Source organism: Miniopterus natalensis, chromosome 1, assembly GCF_054644295.1.
Source record: "Miniopterus natalensis isolate mMinNat1 chromosome 1, mMinNat1.hap1, whole genome shotgun sequence".
In the NCBI taxonomy this organism is placed as follows: Eukaryota; Metazoa; Chordata; class Mammalia; order Chiroptera; family Miniopteridae; genus Miniopterus; species Miniopterus natalensis.
In genome coordinates, this window is record NC_142081.1 from 84,597,463 (window position 1) to 84,615,129 (window position 17,667).

Sequence of the window (17,667 nt, forward strand, 5' to 3'; positions counted from 1 at the left end):
TCTCCCTCCCTCCCTTCCACTCTCTCTGAAAAGCGATAGAAAAAATATCCTTGAGTGAGGATAAAAAAAAAAAAAAATTAATAAAAAACCAAAAAAAAGCTGTGGTAGATTTACACAATGGAATACTACTCGGCAATAAAGAAGGAAATCTTGCTCTTTGTGACAACATGGATGGCCCTAGAGAGCACACACTAAGTAAAATATGCAGTCAGACAAAGACAAGTACTATAGATTTCACTCATATGTGGAATCAAATGAACAAAATTAGCTAACAAACAAAAGAGTGACAGACTCAGAGAGACAACAGATGGACAGCTGTCAGATGGGAAGGGGGATTGGGAGGGCTGGGTGAAAACGGTGAAGGGATTTAAGCAAAACAAAAAGCAACTATTCATAGACACAGACAACAGGATGCTGATCGCCAGAGGGAGAGGAGGGCGGGAGGAGGCAGAAGAGGGTAAAGGGGGAATAAATGGTGATGGAAGGAGACATGGCTTTTGGGGGGAGGGGTGAACACACAATAAAATATACAGATGATATATCATAGAATTGTACACCTGAAACCTATATAATTTTATTAACCAATGTCACCCCAATAAATTCAATAAAAAGAAGACTGGCTAACTAGAAATAGGCAGTAAGATCATGTGCCTAGAATCTTACCCACTTTCTACAAATTATTTCTTGCTGACTTCTAACCCATTCTTTAGTCGCACTGCTAAATAAATATAAAAAATAAAGAAATCATTCGTACGAAATATTTCTGACATAATAAAGTTCAAGTATTCAATTTTAAAGTTATATCCAATGTTAAAGCACAATACCGTCTAAAATCATAGCTCCCTCTGAAGCCAAACACCAGTTTCCATCCAGCATAATCTCTTTCTTATTTGCTATTTCATTTCAAACACCCTTGCACAGAATACCAAAACCATGGGGTTTTTTTTGTTTTGTTTTAGTCAGAAATTTCTAATGTTCAAACCAAGATAATACTTCTCAAAAAGGAGAGTAACAAGTTTCTCACAGCTAACCTTACCATGCTAACGTTAATGTTAACTTCTCCTGTGTAGTCTAAGATAAAATGAAGAAATTGTCAGAGCATTCTCTGGCTATGAGTTTCCTTTTGTGAGCTCTTAACCTTTCTACACACTTTGTCTTTAATATCAAGCAACTTTTTGCTCTAATACAATCCTTATTCTTTTAGAACTAAAATTTAACCAATCTCCTGTGTACCATTTCAAGTCAATTATTCTCATATTAGTAGTCATGATCCATTTACCCTTGACAGCAATATGTTCATGTACTTACACTTACCTTCAGGGATTAGAAATTACAGGCTATGCATGTCTTCACTTCATCCTCTAATAATACTACCTTTCTTCTTTTGAATATCAATTTAAGACACATATAGCATGATTCCAATGGAGATTTTCCAAGGAAGGTAGAAACCAGTTTTTGTATCGAGCAGGAATTTTCATCCAACAATCTAAATATGCTTACCAAAATCATCATATGATAACTAGCCATTTTAATTACATAACTATGTAATCCATATGTACTTTTGACGCACAAACAATATTTTACATTCAATTGCTGTAGAGTCAAATCCAGCGTATAGGTGTTGGGATTTAGTGCATTTAGGACCTTAGAAGTAACAGGAAATTTTCAAAATGCATTCTGTTAACTAATCACATTTAAAGAAGAGTTAAGTGATAAACATGGGAGGAAAACAGTAAGGAGAATTAAAATCTATCTACCAATATTATAGTGGTATTTACACTGGAGACTTCTCTGCTCTATAAAATGGTAGGATATATTAAAACATGAACTGGTAGAGGGACAGGAGATAGGAGGAGGAAGGCGGAAGAGGAAGAAGAATGTTAAAATGATCCTACAGAAAAAGATATAATTGTCAAATATATTGGAATACCACTAACTGGTAAAATGAACATAAGCCAAATCACTAATAAGTTCTGTATTCTGTACTCATACCTTCATTTAAAAGGAAAATAACCTTGAAGCCACATAATATCTGCCAACTTAAATTCAGAGCTTCCCAATTAAAGTATTTTATAATTTGTCATGTTATCATTAAAAGCTCAACTCTTTTTCCTTAATGAGATTTAGGCTATTAAAATACTATATACTTATTGAAAATAAGTTTACTTGAAAATTGAAGCTGAAAACAAAATTCATCTGAAGTCTCAGAAAGTGGCCCTTTTGGAAGATATTTATTGCATGTCCTCACCTTCACATTGGGTTTTGACAGTAGTTTCAACAGCTCTCTGATCTCACTATTTAATGGCTTGTTCTGAAGCTCTTCAGCCAGCTGCAAGAGAGATCACATTGACATAAAGAACATTTAATAAAAGCATCGTGCAGTTCCATGTGTGACCACTAAAGATCTATCTTGTGACTGTCCAGTAATTAAGGAAAAGTCAGCATGAAAGAAAACAGACTATCAATCATTGCTTTCCTTTTTAGACCCCCGTTAGCCCAGATCCCAGCCCAGGCCTTTGGCTAAACACAGCCCAAGGAATCACATCAGTCAGATCACCTTCTGATTTATTGCAATGAGGGCAAACCCCAGCACTTCATCTACCGAATGGCCTTTTGCATGCAGACAAAGGACTACTTGTAAAAAGGACTGGATTAAACTTTGACACTATTTAAAAAAGAAGAAAGAAAGAAAAGAAAAAAAATATATCTGAATGAGGTGGTGAAATCCACAGGGTTTCCAAAAACCCACAGTAGCTTGCTGTTTAGAGCTGGGGGAAAAAGCACTAGAATGCCTCTAATAGGGCAAAGGTCCAAAACTTTTATTATGTTTACCTACACAGACTAAGGAGTCTGTTAAATATAAACCAGGTTAATCATAAAATGACTTATAATAGGTTGACAACTACTCCAGTACCAAAAACACTGACTGTACTCGACTACAACGATCAACAATTCCCATTTGCTGGTTCCAGCTAAAGCACGGACGAGAGCTCTGAACCTGCTTCACATTCTTAACTATGAGATATTCCTATCAAAATTTCTGTTCAATTTTAGCCTATAGGAAGGATCACATAATTTTCATAAGGAGAAAAACAATACTCAAATAGAAAAAAGATTAGAACTATGAAATATGCAGTACAGAATTCAAACTATGTACATATATTTTCATTTAAAACCCTTTCTTAAAACATTGTATAAAATTTGCCCCTACTGTTTCTACTAAACTGAAAATAATTGTTTTTAATCTCTGGAGAAGGACTTTTCTCTAAAAGGACTAAATATAAATTATACATATAAAAAATAAAACCCAATAAAATTGGTATATTCATTGATTACATTTCAAAAAGTGCTTTTACTTTTTAAGGTAACATTTTTCCAGAGTTAGCTTACAAAAAGTTGCAACGGGCTCTTTGCACTCTTTGGGCTCTTTGCACTTAATATGTAATATTTTTTAACATTTCAATTCATTGCTCTGATGAATTACTATCTTACCATATTTACATATTAGTCTTTCATTTACTTTTTAAAAAAGCATATTATCATAATATGATTGGGCCTCAATTACACTGGTTTATAAACAAATATTTCTCCAAACTTTCAAGAGTAAATTTTTTTTTAATTTTACTTTCACAAGTGGCAACTGCAACTTTTTGTAGAAGAGTATCTGCACTTTTATTCATCTTCCCATTAAATGTTTTGGTTCTATAATACAGAGGTAAACTTCCTTATAAAATATGTATACTGAAACATCCTTATAATTTGTAATTTCTGTAGATAAAAAAATGGAAGGAAAAATGTTTGGGAACTAAACAAATAGCCCACAACTTGGAGATTACATGCTTTATTTTCTAAATTAGAATATAAAATACATCAAAGAAAATCACCGTCTAAAGATGGCCAACTTTTTAAAATTATACTAATCGCCCTGATATTTTACTAAACTGAATTATAATTGGTTTTAACCTAACAAAATAAAAACTTAAAAGGCAACATATTAGCTTCAGGAGATCACGAAAACCAGCCTTCACACTAAACATGTTTCTCGTCGAGCTTAGTGTCCCTTACAGTTTACCCAGGTGTGCTCTCAATTCATCCGAGTCCGAAAGTTAACAGTAAGAAATAGCAAGTTAGTTCCTTACCCCAGATTGAAAATAAAATTATAGCTACAGGAAATTAACTACTCCATCAATGCCAACTGCTTCTAAAATTTATTTTTTGGTTATGAAGGTAATTTGGAAAGGTCTAATACCCATAAATCATTACTATGCTTTATAATCCATTTTAAAAACAATCCTGTCTTTTTATGTATTTCATATGCCTCATTCCTATACTAGTATCTGTCATTTTTTAATACTGTCAGCAATAGAGCTATCTCATTTGTCTTTATTTCTCCAAAGCATTCCTCTTGTCTGTGACTTTCTGTATACACTAATAGCTGACAGCTTCTCTCTCCCCCCGAGAGTTACAGCCTAAAATTTCTATTACGTAGTTACCAAGGCAGAACAAGAGGGTATCTACATGCAAAATTTTTAAAACAGGAGTGAAAATCAGCATAACATCGGCGTAAGCTCCGTGATGACAGGGCTTTTGGAAACATCTGCAACTTCTTCTGGTTTTCACTCATAGTATCGCGTGCATCTGTCTGCACTAGGATAAGTTCTGCTGTGGCCAGGCTGGTGGCAGACTTGTCACAGTGATCTCAGAAGACACACTTACATCATCAGCCAAGGCTGCCGCACCGTGGAGGATGGGCACAGGATTCTGCCTCTCGTAGTAGTGTAGTTTTTCATGAATCTGAAAGAAGGCAAATGAATGTAAGTTTACCTGCTAGCAAATAATCTGAGATAGTCCAATCACTGAACATTCTAAACAAAAACTAATGTTTCTATAAACCTACAGATGACAAACATGTGTGCAAAATCCATCTATTACTATGGTCTAGTGTTTATAACATGAAATCAAACAGAAAAAAAAATCGTCATCAAATAGAACCTGCATAGAAACTACACCTTTTGGGGGTTTTGTGCCCCCATCAAACATTAGCTTAATAAAACCTTTAATTTGTTAAACATATTGCTTTAATACTTCAAGCATTGGTTGCAGTTTATATTTCTGCTAAAAACATAAATTACGATTAAAGCAAAGCGGTAAACTGGCAGCCACATCCTGACACTGGGTATGTAATAACAGTCAAGAGTGAAAAGGCTGGCGCTGGGCGGACCTGTGTGCCAGCACTCCAGGAACACACTGTTCCTTTTACTTATTTTTTTTTCCAAATTGCCAACTTCACCCTCAAAATTCAAATTTCTAAGAAACAATGGGATTTCTCATAACTAGAGACATTTCTCATAACTAGTTAGCTTAAATAATTTTCCTTAATGGAAAACAAGTAAAATTATATTAATAAAAAATAATTTGGAACTTAATTTCCCATCATCATTACCCAAGACACACAAAGGCAAGAATATATTGTAAAGCATTATAAGACCAGATGAATTCCTTTACAATTCTAGTATCATAGTTTAGAAATGAAAGATGCTTTGACAAACGCAAAACTGTCGGCACTTGTTTAATCTATTTCAGCTCTTATAAAGGTGCACCTAAAATTTTAAACTTGAAAACTTATTTTAGCCTCTTATAGTTGACCAAACTGCCCCCCACTATACTATATGAAAAACAGTTGCACCTCACAATTTCATGCTTCTAATAGGTATCAAGTGATACATTCCTTAATTACACTCAAAGCTAACCAAACTTCCTTGTAAAAAGTCTGGAAGATAGATTTTATTCTGAGTGCCCGGATTCTATTACCATTCTGGCAACCCAGTACAGAATGCACAGCATCGGGGAAAGAATTCTGACACTTATGATATTACCAGAATGATCAGGGCAACGTTTTTACTTAATATCTTGGAACTGTTAAACATTTATCACGTTTGAGTAATAAACAAATTTTCAAGAATAGATTTATAAAAAGATTTGATTTGAAAAACTGTTACAGTATACTTTAAAACCAACTATCCTAAAAACTAAATTAATTTTCCTTAATTATCAAGAATTAGGTTACCTCAACATATACTACCACTGAACTTACCATCTCATAAACTCCTCCAACTCTACTGTAACTACTTGCTTACATAGTCTGCTTTCCTGCAATAATATAGAGGTTTATACGTATTAGATGCCTCGCGCCTGTATTACCTACATAATAGTTATCAGTACTATTAGTAATATAGTCTTCAGTGAGTTCAATATCTTAATACCTCAACAATCAAGAATAATGGTAGACAGTATCATCATCCCATTTTATAGATAAACAGGTACACAGGAGAGAAATAACTTGCTGTGGTCCCACAAACAACAGTAAATGGCAGAGCTGGGATTTAGAACTCAGGCCATCTGGCTTAGCGTCAGAGCTCTTTAGCACCCTGATTGCCCGCCTCTTAGACTAACATCTCATCTGCATTTTCCACTGACCTCACTCACTGCTGAATGAATATGACCTGTCTGTAAGGACACAGAAGAGAGGCTGGACAGATACGTGACAAATAGTATGGCTGTTCTCAATGACAACGGGATTATTGACAGTTCCTCTCTATCCCTACCCTCTTATTTTTTGTTTCCTAAGGCTCCTAATTTTTCTAGATTAATTTACATTAATACTATAATTATAACTTAAAATTACATGCCCTAAATAAATTATTTCTCCACTTAAATTTGTTTCTTCTGAATGTCCTTTAAAAACAGTCAACACTTGCCCTGGGCAGGTGGCTCAGATGGTTGGAGCATCGTCCCGTACACCAAAAGGTTGTGGGTTTGATTCCTGGTCATGGCACATACCTAGGTTGCAGGTTTGATCCCAGGTTGGGGTGCACACAGGAAGCAGCCAACCAATGTTTCTCTCTCCCCCCGCCCCCCTCTCTCCCTTCCTCTCTCTCCCAAATCAATAAAAACATATCCTCAGGTGGGGATTAAAAAAACCACCACCATCAGCTCCTCTTTCTACATCATCCTCTCTAGATTCTCGTCCAAGAGCCCACCCCTACCCTTGCCCACATCTGGACTTTGTACTATATCAAGAATTTTTTTAATGTTCTAGAATTTCCTAACTCTGGGAACCCTACATTCTTATGTATTTTACTTCAGGACATAATTTTAAAAATTAAGCTGATAGGAAAGTAAAAATCACTCTAAATAATTTTGAACTGTTCACTGTTTCAAAAAATTTGACAGAAATTCTGCTTTTTAATAATACCAGGGAAGAAAATTAAAAAGCCAAAATGATTTTTAAATTCTAATACAATAAACAGATAACATGTATAGACTATATACCCCAAGGTTGTCCAAGAGAACTTTCTGTGATGTTAAAAATGCTCTACATCTGCTCCTTCAATATGTAATTTGGACTAGTCACATGTGGTTACTAAGCACATGAACGAACTGTGTGGATCGTGTACCTGAAGAACTGAATTTTTTACTTAATTCTAATTAACCTAAATACCCACAGTGGCTGGTGGCTCTCATATTGAAAAACATGGCGTAGCTTTGATGATACACTCCGTAATTTCCCCTTTTACCCCAAATTCACTCTGATATAGTTTGGCAAATATTCCCGTGTGGTAACATTTTGGAATCCAACAGACAAACACATAACCAAAGACATGGCTTAATCATCAATAAGGCAAACTAGCACCTATTACTAAATATTATGTATAGCCAAATCGGCAAAATCTCATTTATTTTAAATAACCATGTCACTTTGAAGAGTCAACCATGTAAAAAAAAGCATACTTCATTTTTCTCCCCCAAACAGGAAGGGAGCAAAAGTGGAAGGAGTTGTGAAAAGAAAGGAGTTAGGAGAAACGAAGTCTGGAGAGAAGGGGAGACTCTGAAATTCATTTCATAGGGGAAAAAAAAAAAAGGAAATTATTCAAAAGTAAGATCCTAAAAAAATGGCATGCTAAAATATGCAAAATATACTATTAAGAAAAAGAGATATTTCAAAATGTATATACATTTATGCTCTATTAAATAGTGTACAGTATGTGTCCATAAAGGTTTGTTTTCTATAATTACATTTGTAAGCAGAAAAAGTCCATTAAAATAAAAATCAGTTCTAAATGTAACCAATTCTTATAGGAAAACTGTAATTACCTTCATTTACACACATCTTAAAAATAAATGTTAATATTTGCAAGGAAATCTGGTGCCAATCATCTAATTTTAGTACACATACGGTAGAAATTGTTTTAAGTGAGGCTTCAGTAACAAAAGTATAAATAAGGCTTAACTAGTCCCAATGCAATCATTTGTTTTCAATCTCTCAATGATGTGTGGAAGCATTGATACTGAAAAACCCACTCCTGGTTACCGAAATGATATTAAATAAACCAAGGCTGTAAAATTCGTTTCCCGTCCTCTATTATGAGTATAAAAATGTACTAAAAATAACTGCTCAGCAGTTTGAATCTCTTGCTATGTTATTTAAAAGTACCCAGTCCAGAACTGGTATGTGCGCGCGCACACACCCATCTCCCTCCCTTATTTAAAACATGGAGAGGAGGGAATTCTGAGTATTAAAAGAAGATCCCTGGGACACAATGACAGCCAAGAAGAGCTGGAAATCACAGACTGTGCTGTGTAGAAAAAAATAAAAGTATTCTAATGTTTAGGACCCTCATTAAAGATAATTTAATCTTTCTCCAAAAGGAAAACAAAAAATGAAACAAAACTTTGGCTCAAGAGAAAAAAGGAACAATAAAGAAAAGAAGAGATTTAAAACTGAAAAACACAAATACAGTAAAGGCCACAGTGCTAATTCTATGTCCTTCTTTCCAATATTATACCACTAATCTCTCTCTTTTGGCTAATTGTGTTGGCCAGTAACTCCAGAAAAAAAAAAAAAAGTAATAGAACTATAGAGAGTAGGCATTGTTGTTTTGTGCCTGCTTTTAATATGCTAAATTCTGGCTTTCCATTTTCATAGATATATATATTATCATGTGAAATTAGTATATACCCATTTTTAATTTGTCAAGAATTTTTTAAAAGAATTAATGTTCAATTTCATGAAATGCTTTTCACGCATTTTTTTCTTATTTGACAAGTTACTATAAATTTTATTAATAAATTTCCAAATACCTATCGTACTCCCAAAGTGAACCTCACTGGGTTGTAACGTAGTATTCTCTTAATGTGCTGTGGAGTTCCATTCACTAATATTTTATTTGGAATTTCTGCATCAATATTCATAACTGAGGCTGGCATTTGCGGGGCTTTTGGGGGGAAGTTTGTTCTGTCTTTATTGAGTCTTGATATCAATGTTAAGAGTCATTTCATTAATTTTATAACTATGACAGCTATCTTTTTATATGTCTGAAAACCTCTAAATACCACTGGAATGATCTCTTGAAGTATCTGATGGAATTCCCCTGAAAAATCAGCGGGGTCTGACATATTTTGGAGGGTAGCTTTATTCCCCCAAGGTTATTTCTTCTGGTTGGTTTATGGCAATTTCTCCATTTAGGTTTTTCTAGCTCTCCTACTGTCAGTTGCAGAAAATAATATTTCCTAGAAACTTATTTACTTTTATCTGGCTTTAAAATTTTTACTTAAGTATCTCTTAGGAGTCTTTGGATTTCCTGTGTTATTTATGTTTTTCTTCATTACCATTTACTTGGTGCATTTGTGTCTTCACCATGCATCCCTGCATTAGTTAGCTAAAATTGTATTTTCAAAGAACTACCAGTTAGATTTATAAGTTTTACCATTTTTACGTTCTAATATTTTTTTCCTGTCCTTAATTCATTCCCTCTTTCTTTACATAACCCAGCCCTATATAACACTTAAGTCATGTGCATCAAACAAATTAATGGAAAACAAAATAAAAGGTAAGCTACTCTAACTGGAGTTTTATTCATTCATAAACTTTTGAATAAAATAAGCACTCATTCCAGGAGGAAGATACCCAGAGTCAGGAACAAAATATGGCAAGAGTGAAAGTGACTCTAATCTTGTTATTTAAAAAGGTAATCTGGGAAAAAGTTAAGAGGACATATAAAGGGAAAACTTCAGTTTACTTTTTTAAGCAAGTTAAAATGTTACTTATTTGTCCCTTTCATTCACTATTCATTAGTTGAGCAACTGAGAAGGAAGAGGGAAAGAAGAAGGTTTTTGTTCATTTAAATGTTGCCATTACTTTGGTACTCACTTAAGAGTACTTACTATAGGACTAGAAGAGTAAGGCCACCTGTGCCACCAGTGGCACTAAGAAGATAAAGGACTGGCTATCTATGCAATTATAAGATCAGAAATGAAACCACGTACTTTCAACTCCCCCTTTGCATCACTGTCTTTCATGTGATGCTTCCAATGATAAAAAATGCCGAAAGTGCTTTCGTGTTGTTTTTCATTTTTAATTGTATATAGTGCATTATTCTCTACCTTAAAAATTTTTTGAAACATTTTAATTCTTAATGTTCCATTTTTAAATACTTTACACATTAAAAAATTCTAATGTGATAAACTACATACCAGCATCGAAGTTAAAGAGCTATTAACCTGGTATGTTTGGCTTCAGATATCTTGTGAAATAAATCATAGGAGATATGTCTAAAGACCCATCCTTCCATCTCTCCCTCCACTCTCTTCTCCAAGAAAAAAAAAAGTTGAAACTGCTGTATATATTCCCACACATATTTTCATATTTTTAAACATATATACATCCAAAAATACATGCTATTCTTCTTTAAATGTATATAAATGGCAGGGTGATATATGCAGATCTAGTTCATCCATTTTAACAGCTGAATAGTATTCTATCATATTAATTAACAGTAATTTATATATCCATCTTTTAACTGAGGAACACTATGGTTTTTGCAATTGAATATCCTTTCACACAACTCTTTCCTGCACTGCGGTAAACACCTAAATGTATTCCGATGTGTCCTGTGTTCACATCCTACCTAAGACTTGGTGCTAGCAGACATTATGCCAATCAAATGGACACAACACAGGATCTCCTGTGATTTTAATTTATATCTTCTCCAGTCTATGCCTTTTCATAATAGTTTGAGGCAGAGATAGTTGCTCCCCAACATCAATTCTCCCCTTCCAAAATAAGTGAACTGTAGCTAGAAAGCAGCTACCTAGCTAGTCAAGAGCTACATTTCCCATAATGCCCACCCTTCCCTCTCATCTGGCGGCCAGATTAACGTGATTAGTTGTTAAACATGAAATATGAGTTATAAGTGTAACTTCTAAGTACCACTTCCTTTAAGAAATGGGTATGCGTCCTCCATACTCTCCCCTTCACCAGCTGGATGTGGACTATGACAACCCTTAAGAGACAGTAAAGCCACCAGAGAGAAGGAATCTGAGTCCTCAAAATACCGCACGGAGAAGTGTGACGCATCAATCGAGCATATCCCTCTAAATGATTACTGAGTAGAAATAAACTTCTATTGTCCCTAAAACTACTTTTTTCCCCTTTTTTTACTATTTGTCAATTGTTCCTCCTACTTTAAATAATACAGTGGCCCTGGACAAGAAGGAGTTATTTTAACATAGTCAAAATATCTAGCTTCGTTATGGTTGTGCATTTTGTTTCTTAAGAAAACATATCCTATCCTAATAAAGAGATTTTCCTGAGACTTTTAAGTTTTACAGTTTTACTCTATATTCTGAAGCCTTACTTAACTCATACCCATGAGGAACTCACACTTTATCTTCTACCAAAAAGATAGCACTGTTTAATCTTTTCCCACTGATGTGTAATACTACTACTTGTCATTGATCAGACTCCCATATGCAAGTGCCTGTATCTAGGCTCTCTATTCTGTTCCTTTATTTGCCTCTCTAAGTCAGTATCATTAACATACGTTCATCTACACATTTGATATTTAGTAAGGTAAAACTTCTTAGCCTTTATTCTTCTACAAGGCTTTTAAGATCCCATATTCCATGAAAAAGCAAGTTAATGTATTAACCTTCTCTCTCCGCATTCCAGAAATTTTCCTGAAATAAATCTTCCAATTCACTTTGCTTTCTTAAGCTGTGTCTAATCTGTTTTTGTTTCTATTGAGTATACTTTTTATTCTTGTAGTTCAAATATGGCTCTTTTACAAATCCTTCTGTTCTCTTTTCCTAGCACAGTGTTTTCTTCTTATGATTGAGGCCTTCTTTTATGTCTTATATCATTTTAAAAATACTTATTTTATAGGCTATATGACTGTTTTAAATTAGACTGCTAAGGTTTTAATCTTGTTATTTGTGTGCCTGCTGACTGACACTGGTAAATTTTTTTCTCAAATGTTTTGTAATTTGGGATTCACAGAAAATCTGCAGTGGGCATTATGTGAGCGAGTCCTAGACTGTAGGTACAGCTTTTCAGAAATGTTTTTTATTTGCTTCCAATGAGTGACTGTGAAATATCACCAGCCACTTTGCAAATTTAATAGTTTAGGCCTCCTGAACTGTGTGGATAAAAAAAATCACACCAAGCGATGGATCAACCAGTTCAGGGTTACATATTCTTTTGTTTGTTTTAATTTATCTTTATTGCTGAAAGTATTAGAGAGGTCCCTTTTTTCTCCCCCCCCCTCACTGACTCCCTCCACCCTGCACCCCTCCCCCAAACCTTCACCAAATTATTGTCTGTGTCCATGGGTTATGTACATATGCATATAAGTTATTAGGTTAAACTCTTCCCACCCACCCCCGCCCCAGCCTTCCCTCTAAGACTCGTCAGTCTGTTCCATGCTTCTATGTCTCCGGATCTATTTTGTTCATCAGTTTATTTTGTTCATTAGATTCCATGTATGAGTAAGACGATGTGATACTTGTCTTCCTCTGACTGGCTTATTTCACTTAGCATAATACTCTCCAGGTCCCACCATGCTGTCTCAAAGGGTAAGAGATCCTACTTTTTTACAGCTGCATAGTATATTCCATGGTGTAAATGTCTGAGTAGATGTTTGATATGATTTCAGTCTTCTTGAAGTTGTAGAGGCTTATTTTGTGTCCTACCATGTGGTCTATCTTTGAGAATATCCCACATACACTTGAGGAAAATGTATATCCTGCAGCTCCGGGATGAAATGTTCTGTAAATGTCAATTAAATCCAACTGATCTAGTGTGTCATTTAGAGTCACTGTGTTCTTGTTGATTTTTTGCCTGGAAGATCAAGTAAAGTCAGTGGGGTGTTAGAGTCCCCTAATATGACTATGTTGCTGTTGATCTCTCCCTGAAAGTCCTCCAGAAGTTTTTATTTTTTTTTATTTTTTAATATTTAGGTGTTCCTATATTGGGTACATATATGTTTACCAGGACAATCTCCTCTTGTTGGATCAATCCATTTAGTACTATGTAGTGACCTTTATGGTCTCTTGTTATGGCCTTCAGTTTGAAGTCTATTTTGTCAGATATAATTATAACTACCTCACCATTTTTTTTTTTCATTTCTGTATGAATGGCAATTTTTTTTCCATCTCTTCGCTCTCATCCTGTGTCTTTTGTTCTGAGGTGGGTCCCTTGTTGACAGCATATATTTGGTCACGTTTTCTTATCCATTAACCTACCTTATGTCTTTTGATTGGAGCATTTAATCCATTTACATTTAAGGTTATTGATAGGTACTTATTTATTGCCGTTTTACTTCTTTATGCCTATGTTTCTCTCTATTTCAACTTATTACAGCAGTCCCTTTAACATTTCTTTCAATGCTGGTTTGGTGGTAATAAACTCCTTTAGCCTTTTTTTTTTTGGTCTGGAAAGCTCTTTATCTCACCATCTGTTCCGAATGATGGCTTTGCTGGATAGAGTAGTCTTGGTTTCAGATCCTTGTTTTGCATTACCTTGAATACTTCATGCCATTCCCTTGTGCCCTGTAGAGTTTCTGATGAGAAATTTGTTACCTATAAAGCCTTCTGGGAGCTCCTTTGTAGGTAACAAACTGCTTTTCTCTTCCTGCCTTTAAGCTTGTCTGTCAAATTTTTGGCATTTTAATTATGATGTGTCTGAGCATGAGCCTCTTTGGATTCTTCTTGCTTGGAACACTCTGTGTCTCCTGAACTTGTGTGACTTTTTCCTTCACTAGATTAGGGAAGTTTTCTGCCATTATTTCTTCTAAAAGGTTCTCTATTTCTTGCTCAATTTCCTCACCTTCTGGTACTCCTATATGTGAATATTGTTATGTTTCATGTTGTCCCATAGCTTCCTTAAACTGTCCTCCTGTTTTTTAATTGTTTTTTCTTTTTGGATCTCTGATTGAGTGATTTTTCTCTACCCTGTCTTCTAATTTACTGATCAGATCCTCAGCTTTCCCTAATCTGCTGTTTATTCCTTCCAATATTTTTTTTTTATTTCTGTGTCATTCTTAATTTCCTTCATAGTTTCTATATATTTTTTATGCTGTTGAGTATCCTTATGATCAGTATTTTGATCTCTATATCTGATAGATTGCTTATCTCCATTTCATTTAGCTCTTCTTCTGGAGAATTATCTGTTCTTCCATTTGGGCTTTTTTTTTGCCTCCCCATTTTGGTTGCCTGTTGTGTTTGTTTCTATATTTTAGGTAGATCTGCTAGGACTCCCAGTGCTTGTGGGGGGTTTCTGGTGCAGGCCAGTGTCAGACGCTGTTTGTAACTGACCTTGAGTACCTTGTTTGAACCTTTTAGCAATCCACAGCTTGTGGTTCCCTCTTTTGGGGCTGGGTGAGTTTGGAAAGGACCAAGATGGGCTTCAGGGTCTGCTTTTCCCTGCCCTGGGTGGAGAAGCAAATCAGGCAAAGACTCAAGTACCCAGACAATGATTGCTATTCAAAATCTCTTAATGAGCCTCAGGCTGTAGACCACAGTAAGGCGTAAACTCCACAGGGTGGGGCAAGAGGTTTTCAACAGGTGAGGCAATTGCTTCCCCCCCAGGCAAAAGCTGCCTGGATGGTAAAGGTCTGCCTGAGAAAGATGTCCTCTGCTGTATGGGGGAATGACTCAGCACAAGGATGTAGACAGATGGCCTCCGAGCTCTATTCCAAGAGCTAGGCAACCCTGGATTCTCACACAGCACTAGACCACTCTGCCGGAGCCCAAGGTGAATGGCTTCACACCAAACTTTGTGTGTTCGCCCTTTAAGAGGGTGCTTGCATTTCCAGCCACCTCTCCCTAGCAGACAAAAACCCTGCTGCTTTTCACGGTCAGATGTTATATGGGCACCTTTCTCAGCTCTGGTGCTCTTGGGTGGGGAGCCCGCTTGGGGTTTAGACACCACAGTTCTCAGTGGGAACCCTCCCCAGCTGATATCTCCCCCTGGAACTTTAGCTGCTACCTGTGGGAACCCAGCCGGCCTTTTCATGACTCAGCGCTTCCTACCAGTCTCTATGTGGTCCCCACTTTAGGTCCTTGGTTATAAATGTTCTCTCCAGCTAGTCTTCAGTTGATCATTCAGGATGGTTTTTCTATACTTTAGTTGTAATTCCAGTTTGGTCCTGGTAGAGTGTCAGAGTAGCTTCCACTTAATCCACTGCCATCTTGGAATCTCCCATGGTTACACATTCTTAAACTAGACTTTTTGTTCTGTTCCTACCTAATCCTAGAAAGAGTCAGACCAGCTTTGTTGCCACTTCTCTAGAAAAGTAGTTGGAATTTTTCTTATCTTCTCATTTACTAACAGAGTAAGCACTAGAAAAGTAACTGTTTTAAGTCAGTGTTTCAACACCAATTCCCCACCATGACCTAACCTAAATGTCAGGGGAAAGACCCCTCCACTCCCATCTCTGGACAATCCCTTCAACACAGCAGCAAAATAGGCGTAAGCTATCACCACAACAGCATTTGGTGTATTCCTCATTTCTGAAACATGCAGATTCCCCTTACCTTCTTACATGCTTACTAATGCATTGAAAAGAATATCTGCAATAACCCAGAATTTCTACGTATGTATTGCAAGAACTAAAAGGCTAAGTTGGTTATTTAATGGAAATTAATTCTAGTGTCTAACAAGACAGCATCCATTTCCTTTATGCAATATTATTATAAAAGGGATAAAAATCAGGTTTTACTCACAGGAGGAGATTAGATACCTTTTTATTTGACCTTTCAAGAGTTATGTTCATTTGGTGATGAGATTAATTTTGGTCAGTATTTCTACCTGATCTCAATGTACTTCCTTTAAGTTGATAATAATAGGTCATTTAATTTGGAATTATCTTTGCCAGGTTAAAATAGAGATCCTTATAATGTTTTTGTCTTTAGACCCCCTTCTGTATTATGTAGAGTTTATGAGTGTGCCTGAGCTACAAGCACAGTTACCAAAAACCAAAACAATACCTTTTAGGCTATAACTTTGCTCAAGTGACACACCCAGAAGGGTGGGGGGTTTCCACAGGAAACCATTAGGAGCAACTGGTTGCAGTTTGCTTTCAATTAAGGCCAGGGTGTTTGCAAAATCTCTATAGGGATGAATAATTTTTATAAGGGACATGGCCTTAAAGTAATTATAATGACCCAACACCATTTTTAGGCTTAAGTTATATTATAAAAAGCAACAAACCATCAATCTTTTGATTTAGGTTGAATGTGTAGCCTACTCTATTTGAAATAATTTCCCAGAACCTTCTCCACAGATATGATTCCTTTAGTTCCCAGAACAATATTCTGGAGAAAGTAGACTTCATCCAACTAAAAAATAATAAAAAGCTATTAAAGAGGAGAGACAAGGCCAAGTTTGTGCTTCTCTTCATTTTCCTGTAAAGATAGGGGAGGAAGGGAATTGCAAACAGGAAACCAGTTAATAGGATATTGTTGCAGTGGTAAGAAATTCTCAGGGACTTGTCAGATTCAGTGCAGCTTACTTGGGTTTCTCAGGCTTTCTTCTTTTGTGCACAGGCCCAATGAACTCCATCTCCTCTCAGTAGCCACACTACTGCTTCTAGCCCTAAACCAGCTGTGAAATGGGACATACTCTTCCCAGCTGTTGTTTTCCCTCCTGTCCCCAAAGATAAGCATACAGGTCCGTATTTTTAGGGATTTTACTGGTACCACATGGGGAAAAGGACAAGAACAAAGAAAAGTAAATGTGAAGAATTTATACCATTTTCACAGTTTTTAAAAATGAAGTGTCAATATAATTTATTAAGAGCCTTAAATTCAGACATACCTGAGTTTAAATCTCAGTTTGGCCTCTTACTTGCCATTAGACAATTTACTAAATTAACTTCTGCAATGGACTGAATATTTACATTCCTCCCAAAATTCATATGCTGAAACCTATTTCCTACAATGTGATAATATTAGGAGGTGAGGATCTTTGCAAGGTGATTAGGTCATGATGGTGGAGCACTCATGAATGGGATTAGTGCCTTTATAATAGAGACCCCAGAGAGCACCTTGATCTTGGACTTCCCATCCTCCACAACTGTGAGAAATGCAACTCTATCGTTTATAAGCTAACCAATCTATGGTCTGTTATAGCAGCCTAAACAGGCTAAGATAACTTTCTAAACCTTAGATTCTTCATATTTAGAAGAGGATAATAATAGTATCTACTACATAGGTAGGTTATTGTGAAAATTAAACAAAGTGACCATTAAAGGAGCTTCACGCTCTAGGAAAATACCAAGTAATTGGTAGTTTATGTCCTGATAATTCTTAATACGCCCCACTGTTATT

General features: G+C 35.8%; 1 protein-coding gene across 2 annotated transcripts in view; it reads right to left on the reverse strand.

Annotated features, from left to right (window-relative positions):
• MPP7 (MAGUK p55 scaffold protein 7) overlaps positions 1-17,667 on the reverse strand; it is a 289,619-nt gene that overhangs the window by 121,644 nt on the left and 150,308 nt on the right. For both annotated transcript variants that reach the window (XM_087823709.1, XM_087823717.1), the window contains exons 4-5: positions 4,717-4,794; positions 2,249-2,329 (exon numbers count right to left, since the gene is read on the reverse strand). In XM_087823709.1, the coding sequence (XP_087679835.1) occupies positions 2,249-2,329; positions 4,717-4,794 (159 nt within the window). The remainder of the gene's footprint in view (positions 1-2,248; positions 2,330-4,716; positions 4,795-17,667) is intronic.